General features: G+C 47.1%; 1 protein-coding gene across 1 annotated transcript in view; it reads right to left on the bottom strand.

The window, feature by feature from the left end:
- The window catches only part of LOC8030403, a 38,585-nt gene extending 20,489 nt beyond the window's left edge, over window positions 1-18,096 (bottom strand). Inside the window, exons 1-2 of the mRNA XM_040211501.1 lie at window positions 17,922-18,096; window positions 16,815-17,000 (exon numbers count right to left, since the gene is read on the bottom strand). Of these exons, the coding sequence (XP_040067435.1) occupies window positions 16,815-17,000; window positions 17,922-18,096 (361 nt within the window). The remainder of the gene's footprint in view (window positions 1-16,814; window positions 17,001-17,921) is intronic.
- Between the last annotated feature and the right edge of the window lie 2,470 nt (window positions 18,097-20,566).

Raw genomic sequence — 20,566 nt, 5'->3', positions numbered from 1 at the left:
AAGATAGACTTGGAATGACTGTCTTTGTTGTCGTCTTTTATCAATTCACCGCGGCGATATCTTGGTTCAGATCAGCCTCAACTCCAAGTCCACCCCACTACTTTTTTGTTTTTGCAATGCCAGTCTTCTACATGTTCTCTCTTTCACGAATTTCTTATTCTTTATAAAATAAAATTTACGCCACGTTTTTGATTTTTGTGTTGTTATGTTTTACTGTAGAAACAGTCCTATCGCTGCCACGCACTCGATCGAGTGAAGTGAGTTCGTCAAACTCACTTGAAGCAAAGTGTGTTCCTCAGGAAGAAGCCGCGTGACACACTACAGAAATGACACTAAAGGCGAAGTGCATTTGATTGAAGTGCACTAAATCAGCCCGTCTGACAGGGGTATAAGTTCGACTCCAGCCAGTGGAATGCCCTTTTATTTAATCTTTCAACTTGCGTTCTCAGAAGTTCGAGAGCATTCTCGTCTGATCGAGTTCCGAATGTTCTACGCCGAATGTTCCAGAAACCCACGAGGGTACATAAAGGACTCCGCATGGCGAGCGGAGTCAGTCTCGCCTCAGCGTAAGATCCTGCTGTTACGCCGCCATCGACTCCCGCGACGCTCTTCTGTCTCCTTTTTGTTTTGGGCACAAGTTCGCCCAATTAAACGTTGTGTTCCTTAAGTTACCATCGCCTCATCAATTGTCAACTGCGACAATACTTCGTTTCACCTTAAAGGGTAACTCCGGTCAAATGTCGAACCAAAGTAAATGACTGATAGTGATTTACGGAGACTAAATACGAGCACCGCCAAAATATTGCACTAATGGGAAAACACGATCCACTCTAAAACCGATATTAGAAACGCTGCAAACGGCTACTTAGCGGGTCTTCAGCGGGTTGGCTCTTCGTCAAGCAACCTTGTGCACGGAGGTAATTTTTGTTTTGAAGGAGGTTTCTTTTCGGTACTGCTAATTCTTTTGCCATGTTTTTCTGTGGCTTTTCAGCCGTTCCAGTGTTGTAGCAGCCGTAGTTTATAAGTGTTCTTCGCGATAGCGCACGAAGAGTATTGACACCTTGCTCGCGCAACCGCGTCGTGTTGCCGAAAGCGACATTCACTGGTGACCATAGTTGTTTCCATTCCTGCTCAGCGCGAGCTTACGGTTAACTTGCACAACGCTTCTGCAACGCGCGTTGCCACCACCAAGATTGTGGTTCTCATCAGAAGATAAGTAAGGGCTCTTTCTGAGCCTGCGTTCATCTTGGAAACCTCGCTTTTCGTCCAGAACTTTATGAACGTGTATTAATATTTGCTCCGGATGTTTGATATCTGCTAAACAAAGCAGTAAAAAAGCCTTAGAATTTCACCTGACTGATCGGAACTGCTCTTGCCACTACGCCAGTCGTATGCTTTGCGGTGCCACAGAACAAAATTTTCGTCGCACGATGGCCATGCAGCTGATCACAAGGGTTGCCATCATGCCCGAGCCGGTAGTTTTCGTTACGCCGTACATGCCCGAAAAAAAACTTTGAGATAGCATATCTAGACAAATAGGTAAGGAATTAAAAACAACAACAACAACAACGCAGATAAAACTGACACCACGTAATTCAGAGTCAATTCCTTCACTAAAAACCCTCGTTACCCTAGAATATAGAATATACACCGGAGTTTCCTTTAAGTCCAGGTGCAGCCAACGCTATGAGCGGATGGGACTAATCAGACAGCGTTAAAAGCGCATCGTCATGGTGTTCGTCGTTTTTCTGTAAGTATTCCAGCATCGCTGAACCAATCACAACCACAAAAGGCCTAGTTACTTGCTCTTTTATGGCTGCGTGTTTAGTCCCATTACCTGGCAGCGTCGGCTCCGCCTGTACTTAAATGGTACTACGGCGTTTTCTTCATAGTCCCCGATCTGCCCGAAAATTGATGAAACACACAAGCAATCATCACTGAAATACTAATCCAAATATTGTACAAAAAAAGATTATTCGCAAAGTTATTGAATTTACAATTCTTGTCTTCACCGTGCTTTCCAAAATGAAAGTCTCTACTGGCAATAACGAAAAAATGATGTCAGCGGAAGTCAGGGGTTCACTCTTTACACTGTAAATTTGCTCTCAACTGATTACCACCAGTTCCATTGTTGTCAATTGAATGCTTTGGATGGTCGCTCCAGCGCTCGTGCAGCAGCACGAAACAAATGCTCGGTATATTTTATTTTTAGACTTGCCGCTCGACCTGCAAGTTTGCCTTCCACCGACGTCAAGAAACTGGAAAGCGCGGGGCTGTTTGAATGTTGGTTTTTGCATCAATTTAAATGGTCAATTTCAGAACAAATTCTTAATTTTACGATACTAAGTAGCATATTCGAAAGGTAAAAAACTAGTGATTCCGAATATATAGTTAGTTGAGGTAACTAAAAGTATCATCGGAATACTTCTCCGAGGAGAAAATGAAGCATAGTAACGTTGTTCCTTAGTTTCCTTTGCTGGGCCTTCAGCTCCATCCAAGTGCCACTCTGCCAAAGGTTTGTGTGCGTGTTCTCGGGGGTCTCTCTATAGTATAGATGACTGCGCCTTTTCTCCGAACATTTTACCCCGGACACCGGCGCTGCCATACCCCAACGACATTCCTTGTTCCGTCGTCACCACCACTCGAGCACCAAGAGCACCCGCCAAAACAACGATGTCATAAGCGCCTCAGCGCACCATTAAGTTCATTTTAAGGTTCCCTACAGAATTGTGTGGAGTTGTATATGTAACGCTCACACCTGTTCTAACGCGCCTTTCTGTCGCCCATTTCTCGCAGTACATGCCGTGTCTAATTTTCTTGTGTCAAGAGAGTTTCTTTTGAGTGTTTAAACGGCTTCGTCTTTATTCACTAAGAAAGTCATGTTTCGAGAAAATGTTAACTAAATATCCCGAACCTCCTAATAATTACAGACACCCTTTAACACGGCATAGGTGACTGCCAAACAGTCAGGGATTGGATTATACAACCAGCCAGTATGTTAGTCTTTTGCAGAAGAAAGGGAAAATAATTGATCGCATCGCAGGAAAACATTCTGTGTTGCCCCGAGCACGGCAGCGATTTTGGCCTTGCTCTATAGTGGCCTCCCCTGCTCGGGCTATTTGCTCTATTGAGTGCAACGTTACGAAGCAGCCTTTTGGCTGGTGCCAGCGCAGCGCTCCCATAAGATAAAACGTCGTTCTCGAGTTCCAGATGAGTTTAGTGAGCACTGTAAAAATTATAAATTCTATAAATGAACTGAGAGAAACTCTACTTAGGTGGCTCTTCACTCGCTAAGCGGTAATTGTTAGCATACTCCGTTCAATCGAGACGTATTTTGTCTAGTGTTCTTCCGTCCAACGTTAAGGACTAAAGTCGTTTATATAGACGAGGTGCTTAGGGTGTGGGAAAGTCATATCATGTATAGATTAGTCGTATTATAGCTATAGCACTTCAAAAACATCTCATGAAGCTGTTTTAGCCGAAGTGCTGGGCGCGCGGGCTTCGTGACAGCTAGGCTTACTAAACACAAATATTGTAACACACTTTGTCAGGTAAAAAGTCCGATATCACGACCTTGTTCCCAGCAATCACCTCGACTGTTGGTTAGATGAAAACAAATTAAGAATGGAAATATATGCTATTTGGTAAAAAAGTACGCCTGATCAGGATAAAAAAAGCTATGGCAAATTGCTAGGCAATTGTTTTGCATATGTGAAACGTAGCATGACACATGTTTAGCGATACTCTGGGTTTCCAGACGCAAGACGCCTGCGTTCACAGCGCTCTTCATTAGAGAGTTTAACGTGTACCCTATGTACACTTGATAGTTGATCCTAGCTTAGTAGCGTCCAACGCCTCGCTCCTCCTCTCCCACCTGTCAACCAATAAGTGTCGAGCATAGCGGCCACGCTTTTATCCAGGCTTCACTTTTATCTAGGCTTCACTTTTATCTGGGCTTCACAAAATGCCAAACACGTAGGCAAAGAACGTTACCCGTTAAGACTGGCAAGCACACAATTTGTAATAGCCCTTCCAAGGAAGAAGAAAAGGGCGAAGCGCGCGACCACTAACTGGCATGCCGCGCCGAAGACCTCGTCTTTGTGTAATTCAATTACCGGCCCTGGATAGCTCAGTCGATCAAGCACCCCTTACGAAAATTTTATATCTGGCCATATCTGAAGATTTCAGATATGGCCATATAAAAGATTGGCCACATATGACCTGATGTGGTATATCTGCCAGATATAGCCTCATAATGTTAGATATAACCTGATACCCCTGGCCAAGTATGGAAATCCCAGATCTGGCTAAGTAAGTAAATTCCAGATTTGGCCAGGCATATCTAAAGAACACAAGCCTGAAATCAGCACTTTATATCTTTTTATTGTCTACAATTTTCCCAAGTGCCCCGGCCCGCACTCGAGGAAGTATGGAAACGGTGATCCTTCAGCTGTTCAGAAAATTTTATTCCACAAAAATGCACGCTCGCTGCACGCAACAAACATATTCAAGGGTCTCGCGCGGAACTGATCTGTAGTATCAACTAGAGTTTCAGGCCCATTAAACAGTAAAGAAGTTGATCATGACGTGACCCTTCACCACACAAAGGTAGCGGCACGACCACCGGCGGAGGAACTCTTGTTCGCCAAGGGAGAACCGCTGGCCGTCCAGGTAGGCGGTAAGTTCTTTTCGGATGTCCCACAACAGCGGCCACAACGCGCGGCGTCGTTGTCGCTGGGCCGTCGCGACACAACGGTTTCGCCACAGCACCCACTCACATATTGCCACTAGTAGCAGCGCAAAGGCGCACCGCGGGCAACGCCTTGTGTGACGTATACGTCCACCCCGAGACCTCGAAACGAGCGCTGTATTATGCGCCATAGGTCCGTCGCCGGTACACTCTCTCACGACGTGCGCGTTTGTTTCTATTGCACCACAATTGACGCACTGTGCGTCCCGTACCACTCCCCAGCGGAAAAGCCTGTCTTTGTTGGGAGGACACCCCAACCCTTTAACCATTCAAAATCGCGCACGTGGTCCGGCAGCGTGGACGACGTCAGTGCCAGCCACGGGTACGGCTGCACCGCGCCCGGCGGCGGCGGGGGTTGGTCTGCCACCACTAGGCGTTCAACAAGCCTTGACGCCGGAGCCTCGAGTATCACCTCTCGTGACACGTGGACGCTGAGCTTGTCGAAGAGATCCGCGGTAGACCTGTAAAATGCAGGGGTCGTCTCCGCGCGGGGCCGAGGTGGGCTCGGAAGAGAGTCTCCCAGAAGACGGTTATTGGCGCCGAGGAAGTAGAGCGTGAGCGGCCGTGCTGGGTTGTCGTGGTCGTCAAGGATTACCAGGGTTGTCTTCAGGGCCAGTATGGGCGCTGCCAGCTCAATGCACGGAAGGCTCCACCCTCCTTCACAGCGGGGGAGGCATAAGCGGGAGCGCCTCACGAGTTCTGTTCGGTTGTTCCAGAAGAAGGTAAACAACGCCGAGCGCACTTGGAGGATGAAGGGGCGCGGCGGGAGGGCTACGCGGGCCACATGCCACAACCTTCCGCAGAAAACCGTCTGAACAAGGTACCGCCGCACAGCCATGGGGAAGTCGTAATGGCCAGCCTCAGCGGCCGTCTCTATGATCTCTTGACGCAGGTTGGCCTAGGTCTCCGGAGCCACGCCGGAGGCGTCGTACGAGATTCCAAGAATGGTAACGGACTGGGCTCGCGGCAGAGATGGCGGGCACGTGGGGGGAGCCCTGATACAGAGAGATTTGCTTTTTTCAGGGTTCAACCGTGCGCCGGAGAGGCACGCGTACTCGTCGAAGAGTCGGAGGGCCTTCACCAGGCTGTCTTCGTCGCGCAGGTAGGGGGTCACGTCGTCCGCATACGCCGAGACGCGAAGCTCACCGGACCCAGGTAGAGCAAGTCCGCTTATGCTGGGGTGCCTGTCGACTCCAACCAGGAAGGGCTCTAAGCTGAGGACGAAAAGTACCGGGGACAGCGGGCACCCCTGCCGAACTCCTCGCGTTACCGGAAAGCGTGCCACTAAGGAGCCATTCAGGAACAAGTCACTCCGCAAGTCACTGTACAAGGCTGCGAACAGCTGAGCACTCTCGGAGGAGAAGCCAAACCCGTCGAGAACACCGAGCAGGTATTGGTGCTCGACGCGGTCGAACGCCTTGGCTTGGTCCAACGACACGAGAAGCCCGTTTGCCCGTCGGGAGCGTGTAAACTCCAGGATGTCGCGTGTGAGAGTCGTCAAAGTATGTATGCTGCGGCCCGACACTGAGCGCGTCTGTCGGGGGTTCACCACCTCCGGTAGGAAAGTTTGCAGACGCGAGGCTAGGGTCGCCGCGAGGAGCTTGTAGTCACTGTTTAACAACGTTATCGGGCGCCATGCCCCGGGGTCGGCATGGTCACCATCCTCCTTGGGGATGAGTACGATCCGTCCCAGCCGAAAGGATGGCGGTAGGAGGAGGTCTTCAAAGTAGACCCGCACGACAGCGGTAAAAAAGTTCCCGAGAATGTGCCAGAACGTGCGGTAGAACTCCGCTGGGAGACCGTCCGGTCCTGGCGCGGAGCCGTTCTTCATCCGCTTCAAAAGTTCCACAGCTCGGTCGCGGACGGGGGCCGCCGCAGGCCCGCGTCATCCTCGGCGGAGATCTTGGGGAGGCCGCTGAGGAGAGGGTGCGAGGACGCCGAATATCGATCAACCGGCGCGTCCGACTGGGCCAGCGATCGGAAGTGGGCTGCGGAGCGACCATTGTCAAGGTGGCCGGGCGACCCCGACGCGGAGGGCGTGTGCTGTCTTTCAAAGGCTTGTAGGCTTTTGCGATGGGTGTAGCGCAGTACCTCCGGGTGGACCGACGGGCTCCCCTGAGCCTGCAAGACAGTAGCCGCGGTGGAGTCCCACCGAAGGTATCGTTCGTAGCGTCTCTGCAGCTGGTCGAGGTACGCCCTCATGAAGGGGGTCAAGGCGCCCCCTCGGCGGACGATACGGATTCGGAGGATAGTGTCTTGCAGAAGCCCTCGATGCCGTTCGCGGAGGTGCCGTCCCATCAGAGTGCTGAAGCTTTGCCATTAACCTTTTAGGCGGTCCCAAGACGCCGGCTCTGGGCGCACGCCCACTAGCGACTTCTTGACCAGGTTGCCTAGCGTGCGGCGCGTGGTCTCGTCGTGGAGGATCCTGGAATCCAGACGCCACGGACGTGTGGAGCGTGCGACGACAGAGTCGAAGCAGAACTTGATAAGTAGCGGACGGTGATCGGAAATCTCTTCTGGGCGCGACGGGAAGTCCACCGCAGTTCAGGTCTGTAGCGCAGCAGATAGCGTGCGAGGCAAGTACAGCCGGTCTATGCGACTTCCCGAAGCCCCTCTGTTCCACGTCGACTGGTGGGTGGATCCATGCAGTAAGGACCATCCGTCTACGAGGTCGAAGTGCCTCACAAGCCGCCGAAGTTCACGGGCGGACCAGGTTGAGCGACCCTGACCAGGAACGCGAACGTCGGCGTTAGAGTCCAGAACGCAATTGAAGTCGCCGACCAAAAAGCACGGGCCCGCGTCGAGTAGATGCACGTCTAGGCTGCGGAAGTAGTCGTGCTGGAAGGTCGATACAGTTGGCGCGTAGGCGAAATTTTCGTTCACCGAAGAAAAAATCCAAACGAAGAGTCCTTCCCTCCGTATCAAAAAGATAAGTGGCATTGCGCAGCAGACTGCGATTGCAGACAACCACGCCCACGCCCGTCGCGCGGCGCGGCGCGTAAGAAAAAAAAGCAGTCACAGAAAACCGGGCTTCGAAATCCGCAACGTCACGGAAGCGGGCAAAGTTGGTGTCTTGCAAGCACACAAGATCGCAGTTCTGCATCCTCGCGAAGTGCATCACTTCAGTTTGCTTCGCTGGGTTTCGAAAGCCCCGCACATTCAGGGATAATAAGCGGAGGGTGGCCAGTATAAAGTAAAAAAGGGGGATAGGGACGCCAGCGTGTTGCTTAAAACGTGGGGCTGTCGGACGATGCTGGAGAGGGGTCCCGACGCGAGGGGGAGGACTTTCGCGGTTTCTCGGGGCACGTGGCTCGTGGGCCCCCACTGTCCGTGTAGCGGGAACCGCTGCTCCTGAGGGGACGCTTGGAGTCCTCGTGCGGTAGTCGGCTCGAGTTGGACTCCGGTGTGTCAGTTGTGGTCGTATCCATACTGTCGGTCGGTGTCTCTGCGGGGCCACCTGGAGCGGGGTTCTCGTCGATGACGAGGTGGTCGCTGTCGCTGGACACCTCGCCATCACCCGACGCTTGGCTCCACGTTGCATAGGCGGTGTCGCCGACAACAACCGCGGCGGTTCGGGCAGAGTCCGTCGCTTCGGCTGAAGTCACCCCCGAGCCGGTCGGGCTTGGCTCAGGTGGGGCGGGTGGGGGCGGCGACGGAAGAGGCGGTGGTGCGGCCGCGGCTGCGGCGTCAGGTGGTGACGGAGGGGCGACGGTGGAGACGGTTGGTACGGCCGGAGCTTCGGGGGGGACAGGTCCCGTTTCCTGGGTCCAGGACCGGGAAATCGGTGGCGTAGTTTCCGGTGACCATGGAGGAGTAGCTTCTCTTGGCCGTGCAGTACACAGTCGCGCGGATTCCACCGCAGCGTCCACAGTTGTCAGTGCAGCCCTCAGTTGGGTGCCCGAAGACACCGCAGCGGTCGCAGTAGCCCGTCGTACACTGTGCCCGGACGTGGCCCTCCTGCTTGCAGCGTCGTCATACGCGCTTCAGGCCGCGGTAGTCAAAAGTAGCACGATGTCCGGCGACGCGCAGGAAGTTGGGCAGGGGGTTAGCCTCCTTCATCTCCATGCGGATGAAGCGGGTTCCTGTTTTCACAGTCGCCGTTCGGTGGTAGGTTGCGTAGGAGACGTCGATGACTTTGCCGTACGGGGCCAGGGCTTGGACGAGCTGGTCGTTGCGCACAAACGTCGGCAGGAAGAGGCAAGTCACATTCGTCATTTTGCGGACCCGTCGGCACGATGGGGACTGACTGGTTGGCGATGGAGACGCTGCCGGCCTCACGAAGCTTGAGGGCGGCTGCACGGGTGTTGACGACGACTTGGAAGTTTGTACCTCCTAGGTGCTGTGCCGAGAAAATTTCGGGCAGCCCCACAATGGCGGATATCCCATCAATGAGATCGTCCGCCGATGTGCCTACTGGCACGACAACGTCGAAAGCGTGCGCTTTCGGCGGGGGAGAAGATTCCGTCGACGCGGCCGCCATGGGGGTTCGCACCCTCGCCGGGGCGCTCGACGACACGTAGCCAGGGACCGCAGAACGCAGGCCCCGGACGAGATGCAGCCAGGAAACCAGGAACTCAGGAACAGCGACGAGATGTTTCAGCTCCCTAGTGATCACTAGTTTTGACCAATTCCATGATTACACAGTTTCGGGTGTAATTCGTAGTCACCCTGAAGAAGTGTCCCATAGGGCTGAAGGACCTGTCAGATCACTTTTAAAATTTCTCGTCAATGGCAGCGTTTATGATACTCTGCGTTCTGTCTAAACTTCAACCAGGCTGAGCCGCCGAAATCTCTTACAATATTATCATTCTCGTGATTGTTGTTTTAGCAGGAATTACTTAAAAGCCGAGAAATCACAACAACCAAAACCGGGACTTAGCTTGGATTCAGCGGAGCTGTTTATAGCATTTATTGTTTCTAACATAATATCAGCGTCTATGAAGCTGTACGAGAATGATAATAATGAAAGAGATATGTCTGCAGCTCATCCAGGTTGAAGGTTGGACAGAATGCACAGTACTGACATTGGCGGGACATTTTAAAAGTATTATGACAGGTACTTGAGTTAACTTGTTCAGGGTGACTCTCAATTACACTCAAAACTGTGTAACCATAGAATTGGGCAAAAATTTCGATCACTAGGCAGCTGAAGAAACACCGTCCTCATGATTCCTCGAGTACGGGCCGATGCGCCTGGGGGATTTAGCAAATTGTCCATTTGGGCGTAATGTGAACACTTTGAAATAATTAAGCTACATTGAAATCCCCGTAAAAATTAGCAGAAATAATCTCAAACTTAAGCTTGTTAAAGCTGAATTTTGGGATTATTTGTGCTAATATTTAGCTCATGAACAATGAGTCCTTCACAGTTTGCTCATAAAGAATTTTTTAAACTTTTTAATATATTGAAAACCGGTCGCCAGATAAAGCTGTATATACGCGTGGGCTTGGAGGCTCTGCAGCCATGAAGTTTCTTATGTTTTTTGTCCTCCCGCAGTTCCTGAACGTGTCGGCGCGTGGGAGCCTAACTAACTGGAGTCACGATGACGGCGCGGTTTTCTTCCGGCATCCGGACGACAATCTTCGACCTACCAATCACTGGCCGACAGCACCGCCCTGTCCTGGTATCAAGTTCATCGAGAACCTCGTTCACACCACGTCATCAACAGGGACATCGACAGCGGCAGCTCTGCCGCTGTCGATGCCCACTGGCACCCTTGCGACAGCGCGCCAGTTGGCATGGAGGCTCTGCAGCCATGAAGTTGCTTATGTTTTTCGTCCTCCCGCAGGTTAGTAAACAAAAACCTTGCCATTGTTTTAAATCAGACAATGTTTGCTTTGTTATGCTTCCATGCCCCGCAGCTTGTATTGAGTCTTTTAGAATTCTGCTGGTGTTGTTGTCTGGTGATGTTGAGCGGAACCCAGGTCCCATGTCAAAACCCCAAGAACAACAATTACTTAGCTTACAAGAAACAGTCGATAAACTTAAAAACAGTCATGCTATACTTCAACAAGAAGTAAATCTTCTAAAAGAAAAACAAAAACAAAGTGAACAGAAAAGAGTCAAAGTACAGGCTAGCTGGTGGAAGTCAACCATTATGCGCCCTTTCAATCCTAGATGATTCAACTTGCACGTTTAGTTTTTCGGAGCACAAGCTAGTGACCAAGCACTCTGACTGAGCCCACGTTTCCTTGTCTGCGTCGGTGATGCCAAAAAATAAAAGATTACAGCGACGGGATCTGCCCTCTGCATCATCGCAACGTGTTTTTAGCTGAGATAGTTCGTTTAAGGCTGCAGTAAGCTGGGGTTCAGTAGTCGCGGCGCTACTATCAACACTTGAAGATCGACTTAAGAAAATCGCGAGTGAACTCGACGCATTAAAGCAGAAGGATACTAGTAGCGCCGCGACTACTGAACCCCAGCTTACTGCAGCCTTAAACGAACTATCTCAGCTAAAAACACGTTGCGATGATGCAGAGGGCAGATCCCGTCGCTGTAATCTTTTATTTTTTGGCATCACCGACGCAGACAAGGAAACGTGGGCTCAGTCAGAGTGCTTGGTCACTAGCTTGTGCTCCGAAAAACTAAACGTGCAAGTTGAATCATCTAGGATTGAAAGGGCGCATCGCCTAGGAGCATTCGACCCTCAGAAATGTCGCCCAATAATAGTAAAGTTTTCTTCGTTTAAAGATAAAGATAGCGTTCTTTCATTAGCCCACAAGCTTAAAGGAACTCGCGTAGCCATCAGCGAAGACTTCCCAATTTCTGTCCGGCTCGCACGCCGTCACCTTCTTGATTTTGCAACGCCAAAAGGCACCCCCTACAGTCTGCGTCATGATAAACTTTTTATAAATAAGTGCTACGTATTCGATGCCGCTCTTGGCGCCGTTAAAGAAAAAGACACGTAGCCACGCCAGCGCTTCTTCTCGTCGCCCTCTAGGAGTCGACCGGCAAAGCACCATGTTATCACTAACACATCTTCAAGTCATTCTATCCTATTTACTAACATTAGAAGCCTAATACCAAAGAGAGACGAAATAATTTCAGTAATTGAAACGTATAATGCCGCTTTTGTTGTACTTACAGAGACGAGGCTAAGCCCTGATATATCTAACGTTGAGCTATTTCCCTCGCACCTAAACTTTCGAGTGTATAGGTCTGATAGAAAAACTAGAAAAGGAGGGGACGTACTTTTGGCCATAAAAGACCATATACCATCTCGGCTAATACCGCTTACCACTGACCTAGAAGTTGTTAAGGTGTATCTTTGCACAACGCCTTCCGTAATAATGGGTGTGTGTTACAGGCCGCCGGATAATAAAAGAGATTTTGTTATTGAGCTGTATAAATGCCTTTCTGAACTCGCATGTAAATATCCTAACGCTTTAGTTGCCCTTTTTGGTGATTTCGATTACCGAAATATTGACTGGTCTACTATTTGTTCTGGCTGTGCATTTTCTCAGGAGTTTATTGACCTTTGTTTAGATTTTAGCCTATCTAATGTTATCACTCAACCCACTAGAATTACCAATCGCTGCAGAAACGTACTCGACCTATGTTTAAGCAATGACCTTCCCTCTTCAGCAACGTCACATACTTACCCAGCATTAGCGACCATCTCGTCATTGAGCTAACATTCTCCATCGCTGCTCCTAAAAAATCACGTTATTGCAAATTTATTCACGATTACGCAAGAGCCGACTACGCATCTATCAACACCAACCTCGAAGAATTTTATCCCATATTCTCAGTTAACTTCGCAGAAAGGACGGTCAATGAAAACTGGATTCTTTTCAAAGATAGACTAACATCCTTAATAAAACGTTTCGTTCCACTCACTCGAATTATATCCGATAACACTAACCCTTGGTACGATAAAACAGTTCATTGCCACTCCAACAGGAAAAAAAGAACTTATACGAGGGCAAAGGCTCATAACACTAACACATCTTGGAACGTCTATCACGAATGCGCTAGGGCCTACAAATCCGCGATTCATGATGCCAAATCCAAATTTTATACTCATGACCTCCCCAACATTTTAACCAATAAAGCTAAAAAGTTTTGGAAAGTAATTAACCCAGCACTCTATCTTCCATTACAATTCGTTGACGAGTACGGCCTTCCACTTTCTGACGAACATGGTGCTCTTGAAACTAACAACTTTTTTAGCTCGATCTTTACCAATGAAGACTTGTCAAGTATGCCCAACTTGTGCCAACCCCTTCATCCTCCTATGAATCCTATCATGATCGACCACTCTGGTGTACTGAAGGCCATTGATCAGCTGAAGGTGTCTTCTAGCTCTGGCGACGACCAAATAAACTCGAAAATATTAATAAATACTAAACACGTCTCTTCAACTTTCCTCTGCGACATTTTCTCGCAGTCTCTTCAACTTTCTGAAATTCTATGCGATTGGAAAATCGCTAACGTCATCCCCGTTTACAAAGCAGGTGATCGCCAACTAATCAACAACTATCGCCCCATCTCACTCACCATTGTGTCGTCTAAACTCTTAGAGCATATACTCTATTCTAACATAATAAACTTTCTAGACTCCCACAACCTTCTTTTCGAGCATCAGCACGGCTTTCGCAAGTCATACTTATGCGAAACGCAACTAACAGCTTTTCTTACTGACATTTACTCAAACTTTGATTCTAATAAGCAAACTGACGCCATATTTATTGATTTCTCCAAGGCATTTGACAGGGTCCCTCATTAACGTCTCTTACTGAAACTTAGAAATATTAATATCCATCCCTCAGTCGTCAAATGGATCTCTGAATTCCTCACAAATCGCACCCAGTACTCATCTATCAAGTACACCAAATCTACCACCTGCACTGTAACCTCCGGCGTCCCCCAGGGAACCGTTCTTGGCCCCCTTCTATTTTTAATATACATTAATGATCTCTACCTCAACATCTCCTCTTCAATACGTCTGTTCGCCGACGACTGTGTAATTTATAGACCTATTAATTCAAACCACGATAATCAAATTTTGCAGAATGACCTCACATTTATAACTCAGTGGTGCCACAAATGGCAAATGACTTTAAACTTTAATAAATGTAAATCTCTATCATTTACCCGCAGTTCACATGTTTCATCCTTTTCTAATCACCTTTCCACTATCCCAGTAGCTACCTGTTCCTCATATAAATACCTAGGCGTTCACCTGACCTCTGATCTGTCATGGACTACTCTCATAAACGCTGTCACTGCCGATGCTAACCGTACTCTCGGATTTCTTCGCCGTAACCTCGGACTAGCTACACCTTCAGTAAAACTACTAGCTGATACGACCTTGATCAGATCTAAACTTGAATTTGCTTCATCCATATGGTCACCATGGCAATCATATCTAACTAACAACCTTGAATCCGTTCAAAACAGAGGTCTTCGTTTTATTTACTCTGACTACTCCCCATACACTAGCATATCAGGATTACGCAAATTAGTTAATCTTGACTTACTTCCTTTACGTCGAAGGGTGTCACGTCTCACTCTTCTTCACAAAATCTTTTAGCACAGCAACCATCTAAAAGATTTTCTACTATCGCCTCCCTACCGCATTTTCCCTCGTTTTGACCACTCATGTAAACTGCGCTCAATTACTTCGTCATCTGTCTCTTGTAAAATGTCGAATTTACCACCTGCTATTGACGATTGAACTCCTTACCTGACCTCATTGTAAACATGACTGACACCAGGGATGGGCAGTATTTCAGATACAAGTATTTGAAATACGTATTTTAAATACTTTGTGTATTTTGCATTTGTATTTAATTACAAAATGGGTAATGTATTTTACGTGTGCATTTAAATACTTAAACGTGGGTATTTCAAATACAATTGTAATTAAATACAATTTTGTGGGCGAAAATACATCTCTCAAATTTATTGTCACTGTTCAGAGCAGGAAGAAAACTACGTTCTGCAGCGAATGTAGTGTCTCTCAATCAAGCACAAGCGTTTAGTGACTTTGTGAATACGGTGCTAGTTCAGGGCAAGAGTAGTGACGAAATCGACGTTCACGGTCAGACTGGCTAAATAAGTGCCTGTGACAACTTGTGATGCTTTGCAGCCTGATTTACATCTATATTTTCGCCTGGAACATTCTAAATGCGCGGGTCGTCCAGATTTTCGTATCTGGTGCGAGTTGCAACAATATACATTCTCTAGCTAGTGCTGTGCGTCTTGGTCGTCTCGGTTCTTTGTTGGACACACAAAAATGTAATCGACAAAAAAAGCTGCTTGAAGCTCTGTACTTTTTTCAGCTATTACGTCCAAGCTGATTACATTTTTTGTGATTATATTTCTATTACGTTACTAGAACCTCGCACACTAACTCCCGAGTGTGCAATGCAAATTTAGAATGAGATACCCAGAAATCCGTTGCAGGTGCCCTGAAGTCGCTGACACAAATTTTGAGGAATGTATTTGGAAAAGTATTTGGAGGAAACCAAATATATTTGGTTGTATTTGTATCTTGTACTTAAATGCTTTTTTGGAAATGTAATTAGATTTGTAATTAAATACATTTTTGACGAAGTATTTTGTATTTGTATTTCGATACATATTTGCATGTATTTTGCCCATTCCTGACTGACACTAACAAGTTTGCTGCAGCTGTTAACCTCTTTCTTTCTGAAATACATGTATAGGTTACAGCGTGTTTTTTATTAACTATTTTTGTTGATGTTTTTATTGTGTTCACTCCCTTGTATAATGCCCCCTGGGGCCCTCAAGGAAAATAAATGATGATGATGATGATACGCCAGATAAAGCTGTATATACGCCAGATAAGGCTGTATAAACGCCATATCAGTCTTCATATACGCCAGATAAATCTGTATATACGCCAGATAAGGCTGTATATAGGCCGCATATAATCATATAATGTTTGATATGGCGAGATAGGGCCCAGATATAAGTTTTTCATACGAGACTTGGCTGACAGTCATGAGGTTACAAATCCTGCCGGGGGACTGATGACTTTATATCGTTTCCTCGGGGCAAAACGCTTTTCGGTGTCGCAATTCACTTACAGCTGACTATTACAGCTGGCTGTTAGAGCCGGTTGTCACAACCGGTTGTTACAGCCGGCCGTTACAGCCGAACGTTGCAGAACCCCACGAAAATCGGCAGACAAAGCACATTCTGTGTTAAAGCACGCGATTGTATTATTGCTTTAAGGTGTCGTGTTTTTCTTTCTTTCACTTGCCTGTACATTTTTTGTCTATACTCCGCGACAACTTTTCTTGGCAATGCAGTGGAAGGTACAGGCCCGCGTTCCCTCTCTCATTTTGAGCGGAGCAAAGCTGTGCGCGGGCTCGGGCTCTCCTCCTCTTTCCATTTCCGGGGAGAGGAGGAGAGCCCGCGCGTGCTCAAAATGGGAGAGGGAACGCAGGCCTGTACCTTCCACTGCAATGCCAAGAAAAGTTGTCGCGGAGTATAGTATTGTATAAATCAGGTTTTTGCATTGGTTTGGACTTGTCTCTCTACACTGTGTAGTTGTAGTTCCTAAATTTGTTGTACTCAAGCTGTGTTTAAAACTGTCGCAAACTGCACGGGGGCTGGGACCTTCGTCAAGCTGCTTTTTAGCAGCTTTTTGGACGAGTCACTGTTGTCCTGCAAAATCTGGCAAAAATAAACTTGGTATGATTTGATTTGATCTTGTGACTGTTTATTATAGCAAAAATCCCAGACGGAGGCATGACGAAAAGGAGGAACACACAGAGTCTCAAGCGCAGCTAAATAAACATCGAGAAAACCACACATTAAACTGCGTCTTTTCCTTTGTCCGTGAGTGAAACCTTCTTCCGGGAGGGCAAGCAACTGAGTGCAGTAGTGTGCCACTTGTTGCAAAACCACGTACGTAAATGTGTTCTTCAATCTACTGACTCTACACGATACGTGGTTGTACGCGCCAAGGAAACACAAATTGTGGATTGTGTGGTGGATGATCTGCATATCTTCTTTCTATTCTGAAAGCAGAACGAAGCTCGGTATACTTCAACTTCTGCAGTCAGAAAGACGCAGTGCGGTACGTACATGGGACGCAACGGACGACGCCGTCCACGACCACCTCGACGGGGCGGTAGTATGGGCACTGGCAGCGGCCGAAAGGCTCCCGGGCCCGCTTGGTGCAGATCTGACTCGGAGAGCGCCGGCAATCCTGGTCGTCGTCACACCTCTCGTGTCTCTCCGGATGGAGGGCCGGCCTGTTGCTCCGCGGCACTGCTGCGAACAAGGGCTACCGTCGACCGGTTCATAGCAAAAACCCTGCGGTTACCCTGAAGCGTCTCTCTAGAACGACCAAAATGCGTTCTGACCACATTCTGAGTGAACCATTTGCAAAAGTCACGAAAGACCGCGTTAAAAGCACCCAAGAAATTATGGAAATGCCTTTCATAATTCCCTTGCCATCACAGAATGGGCCATGTGGCACTCAAGAGAGCGAGGGTGAGAATGTGACAATGAACACGTCTCGCACTGATGCTGAAGTCCAGACCATTGATTAAAGGGAAACTGAAGCGGTTTTGTATTTGGGAGCAAACAAATAAATCGTCTTCATCTCGCCTCTAGGATCCCGAATATCGAGATTGGCTTTCAATGTGGTGCAATGAGGCTGCAGAAAATATTTTTAAAGTATTGTTGAAGCCCCCCCCCCCCCCCCCCTTTCCCGTAGGGAAAAGGGGGGGGGGGGGCTTCAACAATACTTTATAGCAATCTCCGCTCCCGCTCATCTTCAGCGCCTATGAAAGCTATGCACGCGCACTCTCGCTATTTTTAAAAAAAAAAAGGGTAAGGAAAAGACGTTACGACTACTGTCAGTGCGATGGAATATACCTGGCAAGCAAGCAATCAATTGCACGCGCTCTCCACACGAGCGACACGCGCTTGGCGGCCGAAAGATTTGCGTATGACGAAACGACTGGTCGTAGGGTTTTCGTGCTTTCTAGCGTTTACTTACATCTTCGGGAAAAAAACGAACACGATATTCAGATTCGAGGCATATAAATACTCTAGAATTCACCTGGAACTCGTATTTTTCAAGACCCTCTTCAGCTGCCCATTAACATTGCTGACGTGTCGCAATCTCATTTCAAAGTTTTAAATTGGTGACGAACGCAAAACAACCGCTGGCTATATACGTACGTTTTCCGTAAGATCTTTTGCGGAACACCTTGTCGTAAAAGACGCCGTCTTCCTCGTCCGGACCGTAGTATTCAGGGAATTTCTGCTGCTTAGGCTTGCGACGAAGCAGTTGTACCTCCAGCCGGGTCCCCACGCTCCTTTCTGCTGGCTCATTTCTACCAAGATGACAAAACATGCAGAATGCGTTAAGAGGCACACTTCTTGTTCTCGCATACTAGATGTTTGTAAACAAACATAAAACGCGTAATCCCATTTAAAAAAAAAAGAAGAAAAAAAGATGCCGAATGTCGCGCGATATTTCGGAAACTCACAACACGGAGGAGGTATTTATTGATAAAAATTGCAGGTGTGCTTTTAACGGAACCGCATTTGCGGATTGCGTTCAGTGAATACTTCGCTTCTTTTGGAACTGATATGGTGCAGAATTTCTTTCCGATTTATTTTCATTAGATTTCGGGTTGGTTTTTTATTCACGAGTTTCAGCCAAACCGACGACGGCAAAAGGGCCTCGATATGGAGTACAACAGCATTATTTAATTTGTATTGGGAGATTGCTAAGAATATCAAGCTAATGAAATTGTAGCTCTGTTGAATGGTTGCATACACAAGACTTTACCTAGGAACCTGTATATAATAGGAGCATACGAATATTGTCTAAAAAGTTCTGAAATAATTAGAAACTTTGCGAAGGAAATATTTTGAATATTTTTATGAACACCCAATAAGTAGTAAAATAATCTATAGCGTGTCAAAAAATAGTTTTTTTTACCGCGAAAATGAACGACGCAACACCGAACCCTCAACCTCTACGGAAATATGACGCAAGCAGATTCGAACAAGGTGCCACGGTTTCAGACGTAACCGGAATCTTATTTAAACGTTACAACTTCTAATATATATATATATATATATATATATTTTAATTTCAAGGGGAAAATGGTCTTTGTTTTTGGTAAGTGGGGCAATTCAGATTTATATATTGGGATTCCGCAGGCCGCGACTTTCTCCTCGTTGATTTCAGTAAAAGACTTCGAACCTTTTAATAAGATAGCGGGTAATTCTGAAATGTTGGCATCTGTTCGGACCACTAGCGTTACATTTGGCCGGCGAATGAGCTTCGGTGATGCGTAGTTTAATGCGGCGGTAAACAACAATAACAAGGAAACCTCGTAAAATATTTAGTGGAACGCCCTGTACAATTACTGTCGTGGCAGTCTTACCAGTAACCTTGAAGGGACGGTGGAAGCCTTGACGTAGCAGAGGTCTAAAGAGTAGCTTGATATAAAATCATAATTTTTAAAGTCATATAGTTTATGGAAAATATTAAGAGCTTAATTTCGGGAAATATCTGTCGTCAATATAGAGGCGCCTCGATTAGAAGAAAAGGATGCAGTGGCGAGGGACCGGCGAGGTCTAGAGCTTGTACGCACAGTCGATGTTCCCTTAAGGCTGCGGTCCCACGGCGGCCATGACATATGACGCTTTCAGCACGTTTTCGAAATGCGATCGTGGCGTGTTCAAGCTTGCTAAAATTATGTGTTATATATCATCTTGTAGTGTACAACATTATCTTTTATCTGATGTAGGATTTGTTTTCCTAGTGCAAAAAGCTAATTCAGAGGGCACCCGCGAACATTGACCTTTTCGGCAAAACATGGTTTCGTAGTACAGTGGTACAGGGTGCACTATTGGAGCAATTTCTTTCTAATTTTAGAATGTTATAGAAGAAGAGTGCGTTCATTGTCAACAGAGGCCCTTTTTTCGTTTTTTATTTTATTTTGACAGATATTTACTTTAGAAAAATTGACTTTGCGGAAGCACTTCAGTTGCGAAGTTTTGGGCGCCTACTCGGTCATTTTATTTGAAACTTTTTACATCAGTTTGTAATTATGGTCGAAAGAGTTACGCTAAATTTCATTGTAATATGGCTTAAACTTTTTTCGGAATGCTCACGTGAAAAGTGACAAAAACCGTTAATTTTGGCAAACTTCATTTGGTAGTACAGTGGTACAGCGCTTAGGGATTGGCACACATGAATAAAATTGTAGGCCCGCAAAGAAAAACATATTCCGCTTTGCAAAGCGAGGCCCTTTTTCTAAATTTCACTTTTGATTTTCCATAAAAAAAGTTTGAATATAGGTGAAATCACGTATTTGTTGATAGTCAAAAACGAGTATTTTGACCCCTTTTGGCAGAGCATTTAGGCCGATATTTTTAGTATTAAATGGAGATTACTGTTCCAGGTCCTGATTATTAGCGCACATTTTCACTAATCGAGCCTATTTATTAAAAAGAATCATAAAACACACAGAAAACACAAATTGGATGTCTGGTTGCGCCCTCTATGTGGCGGTGGCTGAAATGTGACTACGCGAGGTTCAGGAAACTGCCGAGGATGGCGCTGATTCCAGCTGTGGTTGCCAGCTTCGGAAACTGGTTGTACACTTGGCTTCTTCCGTTTCTTGCAAAATAACGTGCTGGAAAACTTGGTCGAAACTCGTGAGGTCCTTTATAACACGGTACTTTCTGCTAATATAGCTTTTAGGAAGAATTTCAGTCGCTTTCATATTGTTAAACGATTTTTTTTTTATGCGAGGCTCCACCGGTTCAGTTTGCTGAATAAATTGTTCACGGAATCGATATCG

Source organism: Ixodes scapularis, unplaced genomic scaffold (genome assembly GCF_016920785.2).
Source record: "Ixodes scapularis isolate PalLabHiFi unplaced genomic scaffold, ASM1692078v2 PGA_scaffold2__306_contigs__length_199485367, whole genome shotgun sequence".
Classification (NCBI taxonomy): Eukaryota; Metazoa; Arthropoda; class Arachnida; order Ixodida; family Ixodidae; genus Ixodes; species Ixodes scapularis.
This window is presented reverse-complemented; position numbering and strand designations above follow the sequence as displayed.